Source organism: Anomalospiza imberbis, chromosome 3, assembly GCF_031753505.1.
Source record: "Anomalospiza imberbis isolate Cuckoo-Finch-1a 21T00152 chromosome 3, ASM3175350v1, whole genome shotgun sequence".
NCBI lineage: Eukaryota > Metazoa > Chordata > Aves > Passeriformes > Viduidae > Anomalospiza > Anomalospiza imberbis.
Genome location: NC_089683.1, coordinates 32,896,123 through 32,921,163, shown reverse-complemented (window position 1 = coordinate 32,921,163; position 25,041 = coordinate 32,896,123). Strand labels below are relative to the sequence as shown.

At 35.1% G+C, this 25,041-nt stretch overlaps 1 protein-coding gene across 4 annotated transcripts in view; it reads left to right on the top strand.

Moving 5' to 3' along the window:
• PHIP (pleckstrin homology domain interacting protein) overlaps window positions 1-25,041 on the top strand; it is a 106,681-nt gene that overhangs the window by 61,132 nt on the left and 20,508 nt on the right. For all 4 annotated transcript variants that reach the window (XR_010997079.1, XM_068183898.1, XM_068183897.1 and 1 more), the window contains 12 exons: window positions 1,252-1,389; window positions 2,433-2,616; window positions 3,279-3,402; window positions 11,173-11,313; window positions 12,105-12,181; window positions 12,851-13,082; window positions 16,118-16,237; window positions 19,740-19,847; window positions 20,246-20,370; window positions 20,569-20,651; window positions 23,734-23,845; window positions 24,071-24,132. Coding sequence is in view for 3 of the 4 variants with exons in the window: in XM_068183898.1 (XP_068039999.1) it covers window positions 1,252-1,389; window positions 2,433-2,616; window positions 3,279-3,402; window positions 11,173-11,313; window positions 12,105-12,181; window positions 12,851-13,082; window positions 16,118-16,237; window positions 19,740-19,847; window positions 20,246-20,370; window positions 20,569-20,651; window positions 23,734-23,845; window positions 24,071-24,132 (1,506 nt within the window). In the remaining variant the exon portion in view is untranslated. The remainder of the gene's footprint in view (window positions 1-1,251; window positions 1,390-2,432; window positions 2,617-3,278; window positions 3,403-11,172; window positions 11,314-12,104; window positions 12,182-12,850; window positions 13,083-16,117; window positions 16,238-19,739; window positions 19,848-20,245; window positions 20,371-20,568; window positions 20,652-23,733; window positions 23,846-24,070; window positions 24,133-25,041) is intronic.

Here is a 25,041-nt window from a genome sequence, read left to right as displayed (position 1 = left end):
CCTATTTAAGGTAATTCTTGGGTTATTAGTAGTATTTCCCATTGTTCTCAGTAGACAGTATGTCTGCTCACGAGATTGACAAATTAATGTCTCACTTACCTGAGTCAGAAAACATCCAACTGTGGTTATACCAGAGCTCATTCCGTTATTCCAAGGTTCTGCTGCTTTAGGGAAGTTGACTTCAATAACCTTTAAAACCTGAGAGCACTATCCTAAATATTTATGTTTTTTTCTGAATACAGTTAAGAGATAGCTGTTTCTGTTCAGCCACATAATAAAAGCTCTTCATTTCATAGCGCAATTACTGTAATATCTAGTCTTTGATCTTGCAAAGTGCAGTTCATACTGTGATATTTCTTTGGAGTCATGCTGGAAAAATAATTTCTATATCTTGTTTCTTTGAACATTGTTATTCCTCATCACAAAGTTCTACTTCTCTTGACTAGAGCTTCCAACCATTCCACTCCACCATCTCACTATTCTGTGTGGGGATGTCTGACTTCTTTTTAAATCAGTACTGTAACCCTTGTCTTTTTCTCTATACTTCTCTGTTTTTTTGTGATAGTTGTAAGTATGAAAACTGGCTTTGTGTTGTTCATGCTTATGTGCTGTGTATTTTGCTTGCTGCTCAGAAAAACAGTATTATCACCTTGGAGTCACTGCTTTGGAACTGTTTCCCATCTTCTATTCACAAGACCTACCCAAAAGGAGGCTTCTTGCCTGTTTTACATACCAAAGAAAATTACCATTACTTGATCTGTGCAGCCATTATGACCATGTGGAGCTCAATGAAACATTTTTACTGCTTCGTTTTCTACAGTATAGATAATTATTTTTTAATTCAGTTAGACATTCTTGATGTAGTTCTTTCATTGAAGCTTATAAAGTGTTTTTTAATGCATTTGAGGCAGGCTAATCTTGCATTTGAACAATTTGCATTGACTGAACTGACAAACAACAGTTGTATTAAGCTTCTGTGGCTTGCTGGCACTTGATCAAATTTAACCTTTTATTAGAAGTCAAGTGTGGTCATCTTGACCCTGCTCCAGAAAATACAATGCTCTCAAATATATTAAGAAAAGAAGTTGTCCTGTTTTAAGAAATAACTGTTAGAAAAATAAGCATTAGCCCATAGTTACATGTGATAATTTACTGTACTTGTATCAAAGCTAAAACTTAGATGAGCTGTCTGTAACACTAATTTCCCAGAATTTTACGTTTGTGTGTTGTTCTGTATATTTTACTTCACAGGACTGAATCAAGTTCTTAGTCAGCAAGCAAATCAAGAAATTAGTCCGTTGGATAGCATGATTCAAAGACTTCAGCAAGAGCAGGACCAGAGACGTTCTGCGGAGGCAGGAACCAGTAGTACCAGCCGGATAAGCAGAGGTAGATCACTGGGGGATGGGTGTTGAGGCTGGGAGTTGGAAAACATAAATCCCTTTATATTATCCACGATCTCTGCATTTTGTTGAACAGGTAGAAAGGCGGTCTGGAGCTGTAGAAAACAGTACAGCTTTCCCTTTTTTTTTTTTTTTTTTTTTTCCTTTTGCAAAATGTTGGGCGTCTTAACATTACAGATTTATCTTTGTTGTTGTCTCCTCACCCAGGGAAATGCAGCAGCTGCGTTCCCTTAGGAGTAACTAACTACCCTATTGTTTAATCTGGAACTGGCCGTGTAGTCGTTTGAAATCTGACTTCTTTCAAATAAGTACACAGGAGGAAGAAAAGTGGAAGGAACTACTTATTTCTCTTCAGAGTTGTTCCATGTTTCAGTGTCTTGCACTAGAGTACACAGTACTTTTCAATAAAAACTTATGGTTAGCAATCCACTAGAGTAAGCAGGATTAGCCTGTGTGTGTAAGGATATGGAAAAATGTTGATATTTTGCTGCTGTGTAAATGTTTGAAGGCTCTTGCATGTGTGTCTGGTTTTGTTTTGGGTTGGTTTGGTTATTTTTAACCTCTTGACCATTTCAATTTTTGTCTGTAAATTTTACAGCTTGATTCTTAATTTCCACTGTTGAGGCTTCCTTTTTTTTGCAAGTAGAAGACTGCTTAAAGAGCACAATGATTCAGTCAGATTGCTTGCTGTTTCATAACACAGATCATGAGTGCAGCAGCAATAGTCAGCTTTGCATAAATGTTTTCAAAGGTATTTTTAAAGAAGCAAATATTTGCTTCACTTCAAATTGTTGGTACACCTGCTTCTTTTCAATGTGACTTTTTAATCAGGGTGCTGCAGCCCAGTAGCTGTTTGTGTTTTGTTGTGATGACTGAAGAAACTGCTGAAATACTTATACTCAGTTAATACGATTTCTTTGGAAGTAATAGATCAAGTAAAGTTGTTTTTAACATTTCATTCCAAGTTTTTCTTTTCTAATGCTTCCCTAAGAATTTCAGATCAAGAACTATTGCTTTTTGACTTTTTAGGATCTGTAAGCTCTACCTCAGAAGTACACTCCCCACCAAATATAGGGTTAAGGCGCAGTGGACAAATTGAAGGTGTGCGTCAGATGCACAGCAATGCACCAAGAAGTGAAATTGCCACTGAGCGCGACCTTGTGGCTTGGAGCCGCAGGGTGGTAGTGCCTGAACTGTCTTCTGGTGTGGCCAGGTAAACACAGATGCAGTATTTTACTGTGGTGAACTTAATTAAATGGAACAGTTTTGGAATTCCTATTGCCATTTGCATCGTCATTTGTTTTCTATTTTGTCATCTCAAATTTCTTATAAAATCAGTTTCAGTTTGAAATCACTTGTTAATATATCACTTGAAAAATCTTGTCATTTCAGAAGGATTAGGAATAAAAATTGTCCTTTTAGTGAATGACACAGTAATTAAACTTGTATAGGCATTGGAATCTAGTTGCTTCCATATCTTCTGACTTGTAGCATAAGATTATATGTTTTAATTCCTATCATTACATGGTGTTTTATGGCTGGAATACTGACCTAAGCTATTAGGTGCCCGAGATGAATTTTGATTTCCAAACTGGGAGGTTTTTTTTTTCAGTAATTACTTCTTGTGATGAATACTTAAATCAGTAAGTCAAAAAACCTACTTGCCCTAGTCAAGCACCAGCTGCTCTAGTTTAATGAAATAAGATGAAAATCTTTGTTTGAAAAAAGCGTATTTTAAAACCATATGTTAACTGTAAAGAGAAGAACTGCTGTTTAAAGAATGATGTTGAATGTTGTCTATTCCTTGGTTTGGAATAGATCCTCTTAGTTTTAGTAATGTCCTTTAAAGTTAACATCTCCATTTTCTTTTTTCAGTAGGCAAGAAGAATGGAGAACAGCAAAGGGAGAAGAAGAAGTAAGGGTGTATCGATCAGAAGAGAAAAGAAAACATGTAATGGGTCACATTCCAAGAGAAAACAAAATACCTGCTTTCTCTAAGGTAAGCAGTCTACCTGTACCTTATCACAGAATGAAGCATAAAATTAAATTCAATAAATTGGGTCACATAATTTTACATCCCTGTTCTCAGTTTTAAATTTATAGACCAGGGTACAGGACTTTGTTTGCCATCTGAGAATGAGGAAGCCTGTCTGTACTGATGTTTCAGTATGTTCTTAATAATAAACAACATGGATTTCTTTCAGAAGTGGGGAGAAATCCCTGCAAATCTACTGTTAGGGACATGATTTGCTGTAGGGAGTCTGTCACTATTAATCAATACACCCTGCTGCTGTTGTCTACTGTTTGACGTACTGTTCTGTGGAAAGGTTGTATTAAAACTCAAGTCACAGTTCTTAACCTTAACACATTGAATACCTCTCCAAATAGAGAATTGGGTATTTTCCCTCATAGTTCCCTAAAAATCGTATTTTGGGCTGTTACGGGATAAATCTAAGTCATGCTTTTTGCTAGAGCTGGGAGTGCATTTTCAGGAAAGATGAAAGCAGGATAGATTAAGTAGAAGGAAATAAGTTGTATTAAGAATTAAATTGTCATAAGTTACATGTTTGTTTTTTTTTAATATAACTTGCAAAAAATTTTATCTTGCATATTCTTACTGGTTAAAAATAGAAGGATATATATTTTATGTTTACAGACAGAATTTTAGGTCTTCTTTGTTTAAAATTAGTTTTATTATTAATTGCACATGCTTATCTATGCTTTTCTAGCTAAATAACCAACTATGTTTTTGTAATAAGGGAAGTATATTTTAGCAATGGTAAAGGAGAACCCATGCTTAGGGTTTTGTAGTTTGCTTAATATAGAGGAGACTCTTTTCAGCCTCAATCCAAAGCCTTTAAAATACAGCTTTCAGGAACACCTGCAAATTGTGGCAATTGTGATTGAAAAGTAAAAATCACTTATGGGATATAATAATGCAAAAGACTGCAGCTCTTATCTTTATTAGAGTACCATACTTTATGCCTGTAAAGGAAGGAACTGAGATTGAAAACAATCTGAAAATAAGTAAATTTCTGATGCTTCGTAGTGATTCTGTAATTTTTAATAATGATTAATTAATCTTATATGTCGTAGAGTATGTTTGAGATGAGCAAGTTTATATTTGATATTAAATTTCAGTATTATTTTGCCACTTTTTTCATACCCAACCAAAGTAAAGATTTCAAAAGAAGTGATGTGAACAGTCCCCTACCCACAGTTCCCTAATAACTTTAAATTTCTTTATTACATTTATTTCTTACCTTTTCCTTCCAATTTCTTTCTTGTATTAAAATTTGAATGTATTGTTGTCTTAAAAATGGTACTGATGCACTCTTTTCAGTTCTGCGGGCACCAACATAGTATGTTTTCCCAAGGTACACTGAACGAAATTTGTTCACTTTTGTCTCCAGCTTTCATACATAAAGGGGGGAAACTATATCACATGACAGGGTTCATTAGTGAAATACCGGGACCTCAGAAGTCTAACTCTTCTTTTTCTTTTGGGAATAATAGCAAATGGGCCTGACAAACTCAGATTTTAACAAAGTTTTTTCCCGTCTTAAGGGATGCTGAATTATACACTTTCTTTTAGTTTAGTTAAACAGTTGTACTGCTTGGGGGTTTCTATTTTTTTTCCTTGTCTTTTGCTACAGCCTAGTCAAAAGATCCTTCCTGACAATGTGAACTAATTCCAAATTACCATTAAATTTCTAATTGGGTTACAGTTTCGTTTTAAAATATCTCTAGAACAGAAAAGTTTAATAGAATAGGCTAGTTGGTCCAGCATTTTGGTTTTAGCAAATACTTTTATGATATCTTTGAAAAAAAGAATCTTAAAGCAAATGTTTTTTTAAAATCCTGTTAAAAAAAAAAGTTTGGTTTCCAAACTGTAATGGTAGCACTGGAACTTTTGGGCCAGATATCTTATTCCAGATATTTATGTCCTTGAAATCCTTCAAAGCAACTGCTACTTAGGAATAACTTTGTTCAGTTTCATATATTTAGACCTGGGGGGTTCTGTGAACTGGATTCTGGATTCTCAGAATGTGAGGGAGAGATAACTTGGTAAATCCTTTAGTCACTTTCTACCTTTGTTCTGAGGAAATAATGAAAAACCCCAGGCAATTGTGGTCTTTTAATATGAGTATGTCAGTAAAGTTTCTACACAAAAATTACTGATATACTTAGTAATACTTACAGAACACTTAAAGCCTTCATAAACCCTACTGAATACTTTTTTATAACACCTTGGAATAAAAAAGTGGTATTCCTCCATAGCTGATTCTTCATTAAATACATCTCTTTTCGGAGGACTTAGACTGCTGAGAAGTACACTAATTCAAATCTCTTGAGTAAAATTTCAGAGGGATTCAGAAATAAGTAGATGTCCCATGGGCTTTAAAAAAAGCACGTTTCAAGAAAAAAAAGGTGTTTGATCTTGAGTGATTGAGTCTCACAAATTAACTGCTCAGATTTGCATGATTTTTGTTGTAACTTACAGTTAACATGAGCAACACTTCTGCACAGGAGTGTCTGAACAACAGGAATAGTGAATTGGAATTGTCATCTTCTGTAGTGTTCACAATAAATTGAAATAAACACCTGGGAATAGAAGCAAGATTGACTGCAATCCAAAAACTGTTTTGCAATATTTTTAGGCTTGTTTTAAGTAGAAATTAATAACTTCATTGTAGTTGCTCTTCTGTTGCTGTACTTTTACTGTAGCAGTGTGACTTGAAATACAAACTGTTAGGTTGAAGATAGAACTGGAAAGCACAGTGTAAATCTTTCATTGCCTTGAGAACATCCAGTAGGTTTTGATACTGATTCCTTGTAAGTTACATTACAGTACTGTTGCAAGACTATAGTCCTTATTGCATAGTGAATTCTTACAGGCTTAATGAGAGAATTTATGATCTAAAGGAGATGGGGAACACCTCCAACAAAATACAGGGCACGACATTTTCTTCCAGTATTCTCTAGACCTAAGAACTACAGCATCAAGAATTCTAGAAAATGTCTCACTCTGTAGAACTGTCAGCTTCTCTGGGAGCAGAGTAAAAAAGGCTTTTAAATAAAACATTGTCTTCATAGGAAAATTCAGTTGTAATTCATATCAGTAGGAAATATTGGTTTTTATATCAACTTTTGAAATTTATCAAGTGTATTCATATGATAATGATGAAATAATATTTTCTTCTGTTCCCTTCTTCCCTTCTAACTGCAAGAAGTCAAAATACAGAAGTAAAATGAAAAGATAGGCAAAAGAATTAATGTTATTAGCATTTTGGATTGCAAGCTGAAGTGTAGGTTAATAAGGAAGAACACAGGCCAGCTGTAATTACATTTTGAGGAGATTCCAAAGTCCTATTGCTAATTTTTAATTCAGGGTCATTGTAGGGTGTGTTAAAAGTAGTACAGAATTATAGCTCAGTCTTTCTTCTTTAACAATATCTGCAATTTAAATGGAAGTCACAGAAGTGTTCTGCTATTGAAAGCCCAGGTTTCTTTGACACAGGTCATACAGAAAAGTGTTTGTATATGCTTGCTTAAGGGACTAATGGAGTTGTGGGATAGTAAGTAAAAACTCAGGTATTTTGACCTGAGTAGTATTTAGTAAATAGTATTTAGTATCACTGACCTGCAGGTTGAATGACAAACTTGATTTTCAAAGTAATTGGTGAGGAATAGGGATTTTTCTATTATTAAACAAAAACACTTTAAAAAGCAAACAGCAAAAACTTGAACCCCCAATACATTAATGAAAGAGGGTAGAATGTAATTTTTACATCTTCAAAATGGAACTGTATTCCAAATTACTTGTTTTCAGGAGCACATGAAAATTGAGATAAATAACTTGCTTAGGTAAATATTCCCAGTCCAAGTAATTAAGAGGATTAGTTTATTAAACTACTGGGATTAGAGCATTTTAATAAATATTTAAGAGTGTGAAATTTCTGTACACTAGAGGGTTGATATGATGTGAGTCTTAGTAAAATGTGACAAAAATGGAAATGGATTCCTCATTATCATGAAGTGGAAATGTTATGCCAAAATTTCAAGGAATTAATATGGGGAATTGTTATGGATGGACAAAAGTAGGGATAGGCCTCTGTTGTGATGGGTGAAAATGACTGTATTGTAAACTAATAGAACCCAGGGAGGAGAAACATGTGCTTTGTTCTGCTGAAAGTGGCTTATTTTTGTTCCACAGAAATAAGTTTTTCTACTTAAATGTTATTTAAACAATACTTCCAATTAAATCAGCAAGATGTTAAGGGGAAAATAATCTAAAACTCCAGAGCCTTGCACTTAGTCCTTAGTGTCTGTTATCTTCATTGCTTTTGGAACAGTTCTTACTCATTTTTTACATACATGTGATGTGGTAAGAGTAAAAACTAAGTAATTACAGACACTGATTCAGACTTGAGGAGCGTGTGGAAGGGTGCTCTTTAGCCAAAGAGAAAATGCCAGGGCAAACGACCTATTTAATGTTGGGGTTCTGATATTGGACATACACTTGTGCCTTGCCCCTGTTAAACTTCCTAGTAGAAGTTAATTCCTGTTGGCTTAAGGAAGGAAGAATCATTTTCACATAAATAAATAGATGCTGCTGGTTAAGAAATACTATGAAATTGCTACAGCCAAAGCTTCCCAGAATTGCTTCAGCCCTGTATGAGACTGCAGCAAAGCTGTGCTTCCCTAGAGTCATAAGGACTGTAGCATGCAGTGTGGTCTGAGTTATCAGGACATCACTGGCTTTCCACTGTATCTCTCACAAATGATCTTACCAAGACCCCCAGCAGTGTCCAGTATCCCTTTCAAATACAGGAAATGCCATCATTTTTATTTCACAGAAAAACATCTGTCAGGAGCTGTAATTTCTGGTGTATTAATAGATGTGCTCTGATAGCGGAAGCCTTGGACAAAGTACAAGGTACTTGTCAGCATATATGACTGTTCATCAAAGTGTTTGGAGAGAAAGTGATGATTGAATCTCAAATCGTAGGTTATCGTGGCTTTATTTCCCAGCCTGCTGTTAGAGTTGAGAGTACAATTACAAGCTGTTTCTTTAGGTTATGTATTGAGGGAGAGGAGGCATCAGCTGTGTTTCCTCAGTTATAGTTGAACACGCTGGTGATAACTACATTTTGTCAGAAAAAAACCTGTAGTACTTTATAGTCAAACCTTCACATTCAGCTCTACCTCTCCTCAAATAAATAAAGTTCTGCCTTACAGCTTCTCTTCAGATTTTGAAAAGCTAAACTGAATGGGAATTATGTTAAAATGCTTTCCTTTTCGTAAGCTGAGGCAATTGTATGGCCACTTTTGCATGACCACAATTATGACCACTTTTCTCATTCCTGTTTGAGCAGTGGGTTTAGACAAGGTGACTTCTAGAGATCCTTTCCAACTTCATTCTATTGTTCTGTTACTCATGGATAAGTACTTGTGGTTTTGTTTCTCTGTTTTGTTTTGTTTTTTCTTTTCTCTTACTGCTATGGCATTGTATCTTTCCCAAAGCATCACTATGACCCAATGTTTATACAGTGGTATTACGTTTTTCCATGTAGGAATGATTGGGGTGGGGGGGCTGGGGTGTTGTTTTTTCCCTCAATCTTTGAACTACCAAAAGAAAAGAACTCTTTTCAAAACCAAAGAGTAATGCAAAGTGCTTCAGTTTTCCAAGCATCTGTAGTTCTATTTGAGTAGGGAAAAGCTGTATTTATGATAACATGATTAGGAAACCTCACCTCTGAAGAGAAACAGAGAGGTAAGGTTTTAGGACTTCTGTTTCTAGAGAGAAGACATGGACATTGCAGTCAAGTTGTACTGTAGCTTCTGCAAAATATGTCCCCCTTATTGTAATGGATACTTGACTAATTTGTTTCCATATGGGTTATGTGGGTTCCATATGGTTATGTGATTCCCTCTGTTATCCTTGCTTTCCCTACTATGTTTCACGGTGGAAAAAGTCACAGTGCAGTAGCAGAAACAAGTTACTGTAGCACTGGCTTTTGTGTCCTCTTTGCTTCAGAAATGAATCTTGAGAGCTTGATAAGAAGTGAGCAGCCCCAGAAGGCTGAAGGACAGAAAGCTGTGTGATGGGCTCAGCCACTGGGCTTAGGGTTGCCTTGGAGCTGTTCTGGGTCAAGTCAGAGCAGCTTGAGGAGATCTCTTGTGCACTGCCAGTTTGAATCCAGAAGGAGGAATGAGTGCCTCAGGTCTCAAAAGGCTTAGACAATGTTAAAATGCTGATAGCTGAGCAGTCCCATTTGAAGTCTCTGGTAACTGTGCTGTCAGTGATAACTTCCCCAACTAGACAGGACAGAACAACAGAAGCACAGTACTCACTGAAAAGAGCATTGAGCAGTTTGTGTTGGCCCTCTGTGCTTTGATGAAAACTGGAACACAGCTGTACAGTGGTGGCTTACTTTAGTGAACTGTTGCAGTCATGCTTGAAGGAGGTGTGTATCTTCTAACAGAGAGCGTGGGAGAAGAACTAGTTACTAGACTTCTGGACTTTAATGATGATTTTTGTGGCTAAGGAAAACTGAATCTTAGCTACTGTTGATTAGCCAGTTTTTAGTACTGCTTTTACTGTAAAAAGGGGGAGTTATTTTTCTCAAGAAGAATCTTTAACCTAATAAACCAGCTTTTATCATACATTATAGAAAAGGTCTTTTCTTTCCTACAAAAGAAAAAAAAAATCAAGACGAATAGGTACAAGCAGTCTGCTCTACTAGAAGACTATCAAAATATTAGTGCCTTTTTTTGTTCTGTTCCAGTTCTGCTTTCTTCATCTATGGGTCTGTTTGGTGGTTTTTTCTTTCTTTTTTTTTTTTTTTTCAACTATTATCAGCACGTAGTAAATATCTGAGGTTTTCTTTGTGGCAGATGGATAACACAGGGGAAGTGTACCTCTTTTTGTGGCACTTAGGAATGTGCCCAGAAATTATTTTGTTGGCTCTGAGCTAGGGTGAAGGTTGAACACATGCAAAAACAAATTAGCACAAAACTCTTGAAACTGAGATCAAAACTGTTGGGTTTTTTTCCCAGTGATTGGGGATTAACACAAGATTACACACTTGATGTAGAGAGCAAGTGTTTGCATTATATATATTCTACAGGAGGAACAAAATCTCTTAATGCTGAAGCATGAAATGTTTCTAAATTATGGCTTTATTTCATTCTTTTAAGCTTCCTATTCTTTCAAACTGATTCATTCATTTGAATTCTTCAATGCATCATCATACTATTTAAAGGTCTGTATTTGCTAACTGTCATCTCTCCATGCTAAGGGATGTATTACTGTACGGGTTTCTTTTCTAACACATCTGACCCCTTAGCTGCAAAACAACACTCTGGACTTCTGTTTAAGAATCTTCTTTCCTTAGCCATTTTTAGTGTAATTTTAAGCTTTTACAGGCCCTTAGCAGCCTATCAGTAGTTATGTTTTAGCCCTTGTTTTAGTTCTTATTAATTGACATGTACTTTGCAGAGAATGAATATTTTTAATAATTACAGATTTTAAAATGGCTTTTGTGTCTGGAAAGAAATTTAATTATTTCCAGAATACATGGAACTGTTTGGTGCTTATAATCATTCAACTACGCATGTGGAGTGTTATCTTCAGCTGCTCTTTAGTTTTGGACTTGTAACTTTTTGCCAATGCAAAAATTGCTTCCTGGAATAGTATTGTTAAAATAAATGCATATAAATATATACTCAAAAATTATGTATTTTGACTTTTATATCTTCACAGAACCATTCTCATGATAATTTACTAGACGTTAGTGACTCAAAGAAGCAAGCAGCTAATCAGCACAACTACCGTACAAGATATGCAGCAGAAGAAACTGCAAGGCCTGCTGAAGAGTTGGAAAATGGACACAGTTCTTCAGATGTAAGATCCTTATTCTTGAGGCAGTTCTTACATATTCCATTTCTATGCATTAAGCTCCTGCTTCAGCTAATGAAACATTGTTTCTAGTGGAAACTCAAGTTACATTTTTCATTGGACATTTCCTTTCATCTCTTTAAAAAATTATGTTGTATTAGGTTTTCACAGGCTGTTGTATGTGTTTAGCTTTGACTTGTAAAGTAATTGACAAAGGAGAAAAATGCTCATTTGTAAGGGTATTTTGCAAAGTATATGTGTAATTTGTCAGCCTAGTCAGTACTACCCATGTGGCCTAGCAATGTGGTCACCAACTTTAGGTGACCCTGCTTGAACAGGGAGGTTGGATAATATGACCTCAGGAATTCCCTTCCAGCCTCAATTATTCTGTGCTTCTTTAACTATGGTAGAGAATGAATGAGGAGTACATAATGTTAATACTGGGTTTTTGTTTCATCTTGAAAAGATGTGGAAATACAATGATAAAAACACTTGAAATAATTTTTGAGAAGGTAAACTAGCCTTGTCAAATGGTGATGAAAAATGTTGCTCTACACTGCATCTGGCCAGGCACAGATATCTTCGTACTTTTTTATATAAGTCCACTAAAGTAAAGGAACTATCTGCAAAAATGCCTTTTTAACATAAAACTTCTAAAATGCCAGATGCTTATAACACATATAAAGCCTAGAAAAGTTTTCATTGTATTGTCATATAACTTGAGCTCTAAAGAAAATCTATATTTTTCTCTGCTTCGCCCTCTGCCCCTTCCCAATGCCCTCTGCTCTCCGTATTAGGAAGGAGAAGTAGTTGTTGCCAGTGGTGGAACATCAGAAGATGACGAAAGAGCATGGCACAGTGATGGCAGTTCTAGGTAAGTGACACTATATATAACATACAGAGAAAATTCTTGCCAAGAAACCTTTAATTTTTGCTGTAAACAGTTAATGAGTAATAACTAACACTTCTGCAGATTTAGAAGAAAAAGTGAAGAACATGAAACTTTCAGGATTTAATTTTCAGTTATATTGCTAACTAAAATTTAGGGAAGGTTTTTCCTTGTTTGCTAGAAGCAGAATTGTTTTGCAGGAAGGTATTTCTTTTCAGGCACACAAACACTTCAGGCAGGTAGTAGCAGTTTCCTATGGCTCTCAGTCTGAGTTGTCATCCTTGGTTTGAAATTAAAGAACAAATAGAGCATCCTTTATTTTTTCATTCAAAGCTATTCAAAACCAGAAGTCTTGAAAACAATATCCAGACTTCAGTGTTTATCATCTTGAATTGATGAAGTAAACACAGTGTTTCCTTTGATGGATGCTATAAGTTAAGTTTCTTGTAAGATCAAATGATGTCAGGGCTTTTGGTATATTACCGTTTAAATTGTAGATAGAATATAGGGTTTTATGCATCAGGGTTTTAATTATTAAAACACTGTAGTTAGCTATACTGTTAACTGTAATATTTTATTTGGTTATATTGTGAATCCAATGTACTTTTTAACTTTAAGGGTTTAATTTTTTTTTCTTTGTTGTATCATATATAGTGACTATTCTAGTGATTACTCTGACTGGACAGCAGATGCAGGAATCAATTTGCAACCACCAAAGAAAATTCCTAAAATTAAAACAAAGAAAGCAGAAAGTAGTTCAGAGGATGAAGAAGGACCTGAAAAACAAAGGAAGCAAATTAAAAAGGAAAGGAAAAAGGGTATTGAGGAGAAAGATGGACCATCAACATCACCAAAGAAGAGGAAACCCAAAGAGAGAAAACAAAAGGTTAGATGTTCTTTGTGTATTACAGGTTGCTCATTCCATCTGACTTCGAAATAATTGGATGAATGATTCAGTTACATATACAACTTAATATTGTCTAATTTTAAAACAAAATGACTTTTACTCTTTACAAATGATAATTAAAGACTTCTTGCAAGACAAATGATAGATGGCTATAAGGATATGGTTTATGAATATGATACATTTGATATAAGGAGCACTTGTAATGTCCTTATCTCTATCCTTGCTCACACCAAAAACTTCTTTCTGTGGAAGTAGAGTATTCAACTTCCAATACAATTGAGTATTGATATAAAGTGCGAGTATTTTTTACAGCTGTGCTGACTTGTCTTCCTATATAATTGCAATTTCTTTTAGATTTGCACTACCATGTATTTTTTTTCTGTCAATTCTATATGATATTTGCATTATGCTTGCCACTATTGACTCCATCAAGGGAAATATGACTTAATCAGGATTTTGTTGTTTGTATTTTGTTTGCTTTCTAATATCATATAATTACAGTTTAGATCAGTACACAGAAATTTCCAGTGATTTCAGTTATTTTCAGTGTTTTTTGAGAGGTTGTTTTGTTTTTGATTGTTAGATCTGAAAACTTCATTCTTCCTTCTTTCTTTACAGAGACCAGAAATGATGTATCTACCAGATGTTAATTGTTTTTGTAACCTTATAGCTTCTATTTTTGCAGTACCCAAGGAAGTTAACTGTATCATCTAACCTAAGTACCTGTATGTTGTTATTTATTAGATTAGGAGTCCTCAGCATTCTTTAAGATCATTATTTCAGTGTTTTAGCCCTCATTAGAAGGTAGACTGACAAAACAGCTGTTCGAACACGGAGGTTGGCACAGTGTCAGATTAGCTGTGACTCTGGCATGGCATACAGGATGTCAGGTGGTAGTCTTTATTCTTTGTTTTGGCTACTTTTTCTGTATTGTACACAGTCATTAGTTGCACTGTCAATACTAATAATATATTGCTATTTACACAGTCTGAAACCAAAAGAAGGTATCAGAAGGAATAAGAAAGCAGATGAGAAAAATAGATGGTGGGGAACTTTTTAAATGATTGAAACTTCTAGTTTAGCTTCTTATTATAAAATAAAAAAACTGGTTGACAGCCTAATATTTCCACTTAGATTAAAACTACACTGAGTGTTTTGGGAATTTTGCATCCATTTTAGGCCATGTTATTGAGATGTGGGATGTCTTTGATTCAAAAAGTATCAGGTTTTAGATATTTCAGACTTTTAAAGCTGACCTGCTTATTTCTTGAGTCAGAAGAAAATATGAGGCTGGAAGTAATTGCAGAAAATCATCTCTCTTTCCTCTATCCCTGGTTAGCATTAGTTATACCTGTCATTCCTGACAGATGTTAGTCTTTGAAGTTTCTTGTGGTGGACATTTGACCTCGCTACTGAGCAGAGAGCTTACAGGCCTTTCTGGTAGAAAGTTCTTCCTCATTCTAATCCTGATTATTCAAAATCAGGTCTTTCCATTGAGGAAAGAAGTTCTGACTGTATTTGTAGCCACACACAGAATCTTAAAAATTAAAAATGGAGTAGAAAAAAATTTACATTCATCCATAAATGCATGGGTTTAATGATCATGAATGGTGCTTACATTTCTAATCCCCCTCTACCACAAATGAATCTAAAAAATGATTCAGCAGTGAAGAAGGACAAGGAAGGATCACCCAGGAAGATCAAAAGTACTGAACATTTTCTTTTCTTTAGATCAGAGATAGAGACTGACTCTTAGAAGGGAGAGAGTTGGGAAGAGATATGATGAAAAAGCTTGTATAAAATAAATGCAGAATTATTTCCTTCCTTATTTTATTACAGTGAGATGTTGCATCTGATGACATAGACATAAAGCTCAAAAATGAGCCATTTTTGCATTCAACATCCCTCTCCCACCCCAAACCCACTTGAGCGTGTAGTCAGGTAGTGGAACTAATTACTAAAGAATTTAGTAGAGTTTCAGAAATTATTTAATAAAGTCACTGGGAATAGTCCCTTCCTGATGAGTAACTAACATCAGGCTTGGCTTCCAGAAAGTTTTAAACTGATGATTAATGTGTAAAGTTATAACAAGGGAAGGTTCTCTGGTTAAAGGCTTTCTCACCTTCCCATAATTTACCAGTTAGCTAGACACTTTGCTCTGTTGCAGTGTATCAGTTTTTTGCAAGACAGACCTGCTTGAACCTCAGAATTCACAAAGTGCTTCTGTGTTATTGACTTATTAGAATAGAGAAGTTCTATTTTGATTTTTTTCGGGGCTTTTGTTTTTTACTATATGTATGATTTTTTTCTGTGATACTCACAGGTGCAATCATCACAGTGCTTCTTGTCATGTGAAACCACATTTGCATTGGTGTAATGGAATTACACATGACACATCTTATTTCAGTCTGGAGATGCAATCCTCCAGCAGTGGCTGTATGAAGTGGATTTCTGTACAGATGTCCAGGGTTGCTTTCTGTACACACACACAGGATCCTGTTAGGAATTTCAAAGCAGCCTTGCTTGAATGGTTGTACAAACCCCTGCTTTATCTGACTGATTGGATACAGACAAGCAGTGTGCACCTAGGACTAGCAATTGCCCTGAGTGTCATTGCTTACAAGTATGTGATGTGGAAATACAGTCTGAAAATGCAGTTCCACAGCACTTTATAGCAAATATGACAGTAGGTAATGTGGATGTACCCAATCCAGGTAATTTTCACATGATTTACCTCATAAATCTTTTCCTCCTTGTTTTGTGCAAGGCTCCTTATTTGAAGGCAGCAGTATAATTTTAGTGCCTTTTTGGCCAAGGCAACCGTGTGAATTTGGTTCAAGAGAACGACATGGTTACGTTTTATCTTTTTTGGCATGAGACATAATTACTGGACTGTTAATAAATTCAGTTTTTGTTTGAGTTCATCCCCATGCACCTCCCAAAAAACCTTAAAAGGCAGTTAAGATGAATCCTCACACTAACAATAATTCGTACTAATCCTCTGTTTTTTTCAGAGGCTGGCTGTAGGGGTTCTGGCAGAAAATGGTTTGACGCTGGAAGAATGGCTGCCTTCGGCATGGATTACAGACACTGTTCCTCGGCGGTGCCCATTTGTCCCACAGATGGGAGATGAGGTATTGTAGTTCTTCCCTTTGTGTCCTTGCTTCTTTCAGCTTGTTTTTGCCTTTTGTATTTTCATCTGTGCATTTTTTCCCCAGAGACTTATAAAAAAAGTATTTTGGATTTTCTTAAAAACTTTCTTTGATCTGGCTAAAATTTACTTTCGCTTCCTTGTACTTAGAAAATATTCTGCATAGTATTGCTTTAACTTTTTATTATTATTCCATACTGTTGCAGTAGTGTTCTTTCTTGTATGGTATTCAGTGTGTTGATTTCCTTATGACACCTGTAGACAAGCTGTGTGAGGTGCTTTATGTCATGAAAATATTCCTTAATTGTAGAGCATTTAGTATCCTGAAGAACAGGTAAGAAATCAAATGTGAAATTAAGTCTGGAAAACATACTTCAGTTTGGGACTTGGAAAAAAACCCAGGAATTACGCCTCCTGGGGAAAGTTGTGGGGTTTTTCGCTTGGTATGATTGTTTTGATGTCATTTAAAAAAAAATCATTTATTCTGAATAAAAACTCTGATATTGTCCTTATCACTTGTGTTCCTGACATAAAAAACTTCTGCTCATCTCTCACAATGGAAAACCACGAGAAAAGTTTTGTATATATGTATTTTATACAAACCAGATTGTAAATACTTTGTAAACATGACCCAGATGTCTCAAAATACGGTAGCAAAAAGGATAGCCACCAGTTTCTACTTTGGAATATGTAGCAGGTGAACATTACACTGAATTTTGTGAATAAGTAGTAATAGGTGGAATGCAATCTTGAAAGCCAGAGTCTGTGCATGTTTCTTAAAACCCCCTCAGGTTAAAATAAGAGGAAATAGCTGGCTTATGCTGTAATGGGCAGTGTGTGTTGTTTCTTTGCGGAGCAGCATGTTTTCTGAGTTAGTAAGCAGAGTTGTTGTATAGTTCACACCTTCAGAATGCTGTTGGAGAAATACTTGACATGGTGGCAAAGTTGATTAACTTTGTTCCCAAGCTAAAGCTTTTTGTGGGCACCACCTCAGAAACAGAATCGGGAACAGAGGTTGCATGTGCAAGCAGTTTTGTTTTTACTGGATCACTTCACTGATCCAGTTCACAGCACAGCTATGCAAAAATTACATTAGCAAAGCCTATTGAGGGAGGGAAGGAGCATTTCAAGTTGAGAGTTGCAGCTAGAAAGAATGCTTATGGATTGATACCCTCCAGGAAGCATGTTTTGGAGACTCTGCTGTTCAAGAGATCAAGTCCAAATATATATATTTGGTGCCTGATATCATCTGGATACAGTGAAGCAGCCAAGGATTTATCAGTACAATACTGCTCAGGAGACTTTACCATTGTATTGGTTTAGTAAGATAAATGGTTGTGTTTGATTTGGCACCTGCTGAATACCATGTACAGTGTGTACTAGGAATATCTAAGTAGGGTACATCCTTCTGCTGAAAATGCTTTATGTGGGAAAACAGGAAGTTTTGTGTCCTGTGCCTAGAAAGTAGCAGTAATTGCACCAATAGAGAGTATGTTTGTAATCCAGCTGCTCTGTCTGAAATTCCATCTCTGATACTTGCCCCAGATTTACTTAATATGTGAAAAGAAATTATTCATCTAGAAAGTTACTTTTGAGGTTCACAGAAATAAAGGTTTGGTTTAATTAGAGGAATGTTGTGAGAAAAGATATTATGTGGCCTACCAACATTTTGTTGGATGTAGATAAGTTTTATAAGATTTTGGGGGTGGTATATTTAAATTTTTTTCTCAAGCTGTACAAACAAGTAAGAAAAAACTGTAGTGCTATATTTAGTTACACTTAGTGTATAATAGCACATACCATCCCAGTTCCCATTCTGAATAGTGCTGTTTACAGATCTCTGCCCTGTATCTTGAGGAACGGTGGAAACACACCAGAGAGATGGGGTTGAAACTTCGCTGTCTGAGTATCCAAATACAAGGCATGTTTGTTGGAGTGTTCTGTCCTTAACACGATAAAAACCAGTTTTGTCTGGGTACTACAACAAACATGCAGAAGCAGGAATTCATCAAGAATAAAAATATTCCTGGGAAAAGACATTAATTCCTTTTTTCCACAGATATCTTTCCAGTTTGTTGTTCTGCCAGAAGATGCAATGCTTAGAGTCTTTTGCAAAATAAAGAATATTTCACTTCTGTAAACAGTGGGTTGAATTTATGTAGTGGTTTAGCAGAAACACTAAGTATAGCAGAGATTGTTTGTAGCCTGTGCACTTTTTTCTGTTTTGATTCACTGGAATGTATGGGAAACAATCATCACAATGTTGAGAGTGCAATGTAAATTTGCCTTCAGATGTGTCTCAGTAGCCTCTGTTCCTCTTCCTGACAGATAGATTCTGACAGTGCCTAGGAGATTCTCACTGCTTTCATGTCTTTTGTAGCTGCTGTATGTTTTGTCCCTATGAGGATATTGTGCATATTGAATACTCTAAAAACAGGGATTTAAAAAAAAATGTAGTGCTGAGTCCTCCATTTAAAAAAAGATAAAATTTGCCACATGACACTAAGAGTTCAGTACCTGCTAATGGAGAAACCTAGCAAAGGGTTTCTACATTAATGTTTTATGATACAAGAGTTTTAGAAAGTAGCTAGAAATATAAATATTAATGTGTTTATTTGTGTATTTTAAAACTTAAAGTGATTTCTGCTCTGCTTTTTTTTTTTGTTATATTGGGCCTTTACATTAAAGTTATCTTTCCTTTCTGCTATTAGATGGAAATCCCATGTTGGGACACTTGAAGAGGATCTTTTATTTGGCATAAATTGTACCAAGAATACAGCCATTTATCAGATCTTTGTTCTAACTAGTTTGTGGAACCTCTGTTTCGCATTTCAAATACATTCCTTGAATACATGTTTATGGGTTTCAGCTCACTAACTCATTACAGTGATGGCTTATAATAAAAGCATTCATCCATGTGGTATGATATACAACAAGATCAAAGCAGAACTGGATTAGACTTTGGATGTCTGAACCATGGAATTTTATACTAAAAGGATTAAAAAGAATTAATAAGCACTGGAAATGTCTATCTTAGTTTGTTCAGGCCTTTGTTAGGCTATTTCTTCATTGATACGGAAGCAAACACCAAAATCTTGCCAGAACAATAAAAGACTTTTCCTTCTAGAATATATTTCTTGTTCAAAAAAGATAAGCTAGTGAATTTAGTGATACTTGGTTGTTAACTTAGGGCTGTCCTGCAGTGATGTGGAATTCTTGTTGCTGTTATTGAATTGCTCTATGGTGCAATGATAAATGGATGGTTTTGTTACTGATTTTGTTGATCTCACTCGTGTAATTTAGGGTATTTTGTTCATACAGAAAATAATGTTCTAAGTATTTCCTGCTTTTTTTTTTGGTTAATGTTTCTATAATAGCTTTTTTAATTTTCCTCCAGTTAATTTTTGAGGACCCGTGACTTTGGCAGGAAAACAGACTGAAAAGTTGATGAACTAGATAGGATAACTGTCACATTTCACTTTTAGGTTTACTATTTCCGACAAGGTCATGAAGCATACGTTGTAATGGCCAAGAAGAACAAAATTTATAATATTAATCCTAAGAAACAACCGTGGCATAAAATGGAATTGCGGGTATGACTTCTTTTTCTTCTTTGTTTATATATTAATATTAAAAAAAAAAAAAAGAAACTAACTTGGAAGTAAGCCCCTGATACAAATAAATCTAGTGCTCTTAATATTGTAAGATAAGGGGTAAAATTTAATTTACTCGTCAAATGAAATAAGACCTTAAAATGTACTACTATTTGTATCAGGTTGAGCAGATAAGATGGTTATACTTCATAGCAAAATATTTTTCAAACATACTGCATTGTGAAATAATATCTCATTGTCGAAGACTAAATTTCAGATTCTTGATTTTGATGTGATCTGGCAGAAATATAGTACATTCAATATACCCGTGTTTTCATGTTTCAGAAAGCTATTTCGATTAACTTCAGTGGTGGTACATAGTATTTTGTTTATTCTAGGAGCAAGAGCTGATGAAAATAGTTGGGATTAAGTATGAAGTGGGATTGCCTACTCTGTGCTGTCTTAAACTAGCTTTTCTTGACCCTGATACGGGTAAACTGACTGGAGGAGCCTTCACCATGAAGTAAGGAAAGCAATATTGTATGTGAATTGGGGGTTTTCTTGGATGGGGATGGCCAGGGGGATGTTGAGGTTGAAAGCTAAATGATAACATTAATATTGACCTCGTGCTTTTGAAGTGTTGATTTTGAAGTGTTTTTATGTGCTTTGTTATGCTTTTGCTGTTTTATTGCTTAATAGTTGTGTGTTCTGTTATAATTAGGTACCATGATATGCCAGATGTCATAGATTTCCTAGTTTTGAGGCAACAATTTGATGATGCAAAGCATAGGCGATGGAATATAGGTGAGTTGTGGGGAAAGTTGTGTGCTGTGGTTTTGTTTGTTTTTTTTTCTAAGTGTCTACCTATTTTCATGATAACTTTCTTAGACGTAGGTTATGGTAAAGAAATCCTAATATTATGGTGAAGTCAGAGAGTAACCTCTGCCCATAGTTAGCTGTGGAGTTCTACTTAGTCCTTGACCAAAGGAACTAGAAGAATTTGTAGCAAGCAAACAAAACAGTGCAGGTGATCTTTAAAAGAAAGTGCAAAGAAAATTTGGGTTGTATATTTGTAGAGAGAATAGTTAGGGATATGTTTCAGGAATATTGTGTTTATTGCTAGCTAACAACTTATTGCAGCCTATATATTGTTTGTATCTCTTTTTTTTAATTGAAGACCATCTTACCACTGCATTGCTACTAGGATTATTTTTTACCACTTTCTGAAATTTCTGCTGAAAACATGGGAATACTTTTTCAAAAATTGCAAATTGATGTCTAGATCATACAAAAAGAATGCTCTTTCCATCTTCTTATACTTTTTGAATTCTTTTCTAAATCCTGTGGTTTAGCTTCACTGAAGCATATATAGTTGTAATTCGCTGCCAAGTGATGAGGGAATGACTTGGATTCTTTTTACTGTGCCTGTGCCCAGTTATTTTGGAGTACTGGATATTGGAACAATGCCCATGACTGGTAGGTCCTCCAGTCAGATCTGTTTCCAAGTCATCTTTTCCATACGATGACAAAGATCACCTTTCAGCAATGGAATGAATTAATCTCCTGTCCTTTGATGTCCTTAGGTTGTATGCCTCAGCAGTATCCTGAGGTTGGGTATTTTATAATGTATAAATTACATGATGCCATAGGAATAAGTTCCATATCATCTCATACTCTACACTATGTTAAAAGACAGCTCGTCTTCAGTTCTATAGGGAAATTGGTAAAGAACCTAGACTTCTGATCCAATAAGAATGTAAACCTTGATTTCTTCTCAAAGATCATTTCAGTTTAAAGATCTCGTTAAGTGACAAGGTTGATGAAGATCTACTAATAGGTCGCTAAGTTTGCTCTTTCCTCGTGGTTATGGATGTGTGCTCTTGTCCTCCTCTGCCCTGCTTTTGCACAAAATCATCGCAGTAGCAGCAGAATGATTGCCATAGTTTGTTTGTGAACAGCCTAGCCAGGCCTCATGAGCTGGTAGTGTATTTCAAGAAATTTGCAGTCTGGAATAAATCTAAGCTACACAGAAAGTATTGGAAGTACCAGGACCTTTTATCAAGCTTCCAATGCAAATAATGTGAATTTTTGTTGTTGTTTGTGCTTTGTTTTAGGAAAGAATATTTGGTTATCCATTATATTTTTAAATATTATATTTATATTAATGTATGAATTCTTCTAGAAAGAACAAACATAAAATTTGAAATTAAAGGTTCTTACTTGCATTCAGATTCTATTTACTGCATATCTTTATCTTACTATAGTTAAACTTCAAGTTTAATACTTGGGCTAAAAGCTATTCCAGTAGTATTCCTGCAATTTCAGCTGCATGTCTTAGACAGGTGTTCATACCTGTCTCTTACATAGCAGCCACTGTGAGTTCAACATACATTTTTTGTTATCTTCAAGTGAGCATTATGCAGGGATACTCAGTTCTGGAAAATTGCACGAGAGCCGCCTTCTTCTGAGAGATTTTGGACTGCTGTGTGCATAGATGAGGTAGCACAGAGGACATGGGGAAAGCAGAGATTCAGGAGATGGTTCTTTCACTCATGCTGTTTTCTGCTTTAGCATTCTGTCTGTTGGAATGCTGTGGCTTGTGAGAACTTAGAAGCAGCTGCCAGTCTATGCCTCTTTAAGTGGTTTTGGTCTGCTTAATATTCAGCTCAGTGAAGTCACTCCTAGTTGTACCTACGGACGTTTCTTTGTAAAACTGATCACTAGGGAAGGCCATATTGGAAAACTGTAATTTTATAGCTCTTCGGAAAATAAATTTTTCTTTCAAAATAAAGCGTCAGCCCTTATTTGCATTTTTGATCTTGCATTTCAGATATTTCTGGTTTACTTGGTTCTATTCAGCACAATTAGTGTTATTAATAGAAGCTTTATAATTGTTCTGAATTACTTATCCATTAAATTCAAATTCAGTTTTTTTTTTAATGCAGTAAAGAAAGCAGACCATTTTTGAGAATACATTTACTTCCTATTATTTCAGTCAACTTCAGCAAGCATTTGGGCAGAGGGTGGATGTATTGAAATGGAACAAATACTGCAGCAGCTGAGAGTGTATATATATTAAAATCCCACATAAAAATGTATAGTTCTTGGAATCTCAGGCTTAAATTACATTTTTTCTTGTATTAAACAGAATACTACACTAAAATAGTTTCTTAATTTTGTGGCATGTGTTGTAGAAAATGTTAGCATTTATGATGATCTGTAATACATGCATTCTCATGTGTAATTTTTTTTAATAATGCTTCTGACCTTTTTTCTCAGCTGTGTGAATGCTTTGTGGTAGTGAAGCCATTGCAAGTCACAGTAAATTACTTTGCTAACCTTTTGAGCAAGCTTTAATAAATTTTATTCTATTATCAGTCAGATTGCCTGCATAGTAAGGAGAATGAACCTCTTGAGTTACATTTGCATTGCTGAAAAAGCACTTCAGAAACTAAGGAGGACGAGCTCAGCAGCTTGTAAAATATTCCCCATACAGAAGTGTCATAGTGCTCAGTTATTTTAAGGCAGCATGTAGTATTTAATGCAAATAGATTTGAGTTTTAAAGGAGTCTTAAAGCATTGAAATATCTTACCCGTATATGAAATGAAGAAATAAATTCATAAGTAAAGAATATGTAGGTAGATTTGCAAATCATTATTTTTCTAAAATGCCATATTAACTTTCATTTTGGTTAAACAACAATCTTCAGAAAGAATTTAATAGTTTTGTTGGTTTTTAACTAGTATTGACTCATGCTTGCCTGCTGAGGCTGTAAATGTTCAGAAGGATTTCTATATTCAAGATCAAGCCAGATATATCTAAACCTGCTTTTCTGGGAGGGTAACATGCCTTATATTGACGAAATTATTTTTTGTTCTTACTTAGGTGATCGTTTCAGGTCAGTAATAGATGATGCTTGGTGGTTTGGAACAATTGACAGCCAGGAACCTCTTCAGCCTGATTATCCTGATAGCTTATTTCAGTGCTACAATGTCTGGTTAGCAAATTTATCTTCAATTTTTTTAATGTTAATTAGTTACTTAATTTGAAGTACTGACTGAGAAACTTACTTTAATTAAATTCAGCCATGCATCTTGCTGTACCAGTTTATTATAATATTCTGAGGTTTATAAATTAAAGTTTTGTTTCAAATTTGTTTTGTTTAAATAATTAAATTGTTGAAGCAGTATTAGTAGATAATTGAAGTGTGGTTATTTTTAAGCTGGGACAATGGTGATACTGAGAAGATGAGTCCTTGGGACATGGAGCTGATACCAAGTAATGGTATGTTACCTTAATAATATAATTTGCTTTACAAGTGTATTTTAAGAAGAAAAAAATGGTTTTACATAAAAAATCCTGGTTTTGGGGCAAAATGGGAGGAAGGTCCACAAACCAGTTGCATTTATTTAAAGAATATCTTCAAATAAATTACTAAATTAAAAGTGAATCAAGATAGAAGAACTGTGAAAAAACAGCCATGCTAGATAAACCGTGATATTGAAAATAGAAATAATACAGAAATTGTTACAGATAATGTACAGTTAAACTTAACTTTTTGTACAATTAGGAAGATAAACCTATGCCCTAGGTCAGCTTGAGAAAACTGTCTGCTTTAAGATATGTCAGCATTCCTGCAGACATTCAGTGCATTGCAGATGCAGCCTGTGCCTGTGAGAGAGTTTGGTAATAGCAGGATTTTTCTTCCCCTCTGGCCCAGCACATGTAGCAGATACACATGCTGCAGAGTGGACAGCATAGCACGGGCACTGTTCACATGTTCACAGTTTGTTGGTTGGTTGGTTGAGTTTTTCTAAGACTTCATAGAACTCATATTAAAAAGCAAAGTAGGATCAGCATTTTTTCCTAGTGTTTTCCATGAAACATTTGATAATATTGTCTCTCAAAAGTAAGCATAAATAATTCTAAATTATTTTAATTGTAATTGTGTTCATTTCAACTTTTTATTTTGGTTTGATCCTTCTTTTAATAGATACCTCTTTGTCATAAGTAAAATACAGGTGTTAGAGTGATAACATGATTAAAATAAATAATTAAAATAGACTGCCCCTGTTTACTTTTTAGTAGACACCAATTCCTGTTGTCTTAAAAAAAGAAAAACCATTTTCAGATAAAGAATAGGTACTGTTTAAGATAACTAAACCTGAACCTCATTTTTTGCCATATTCATGA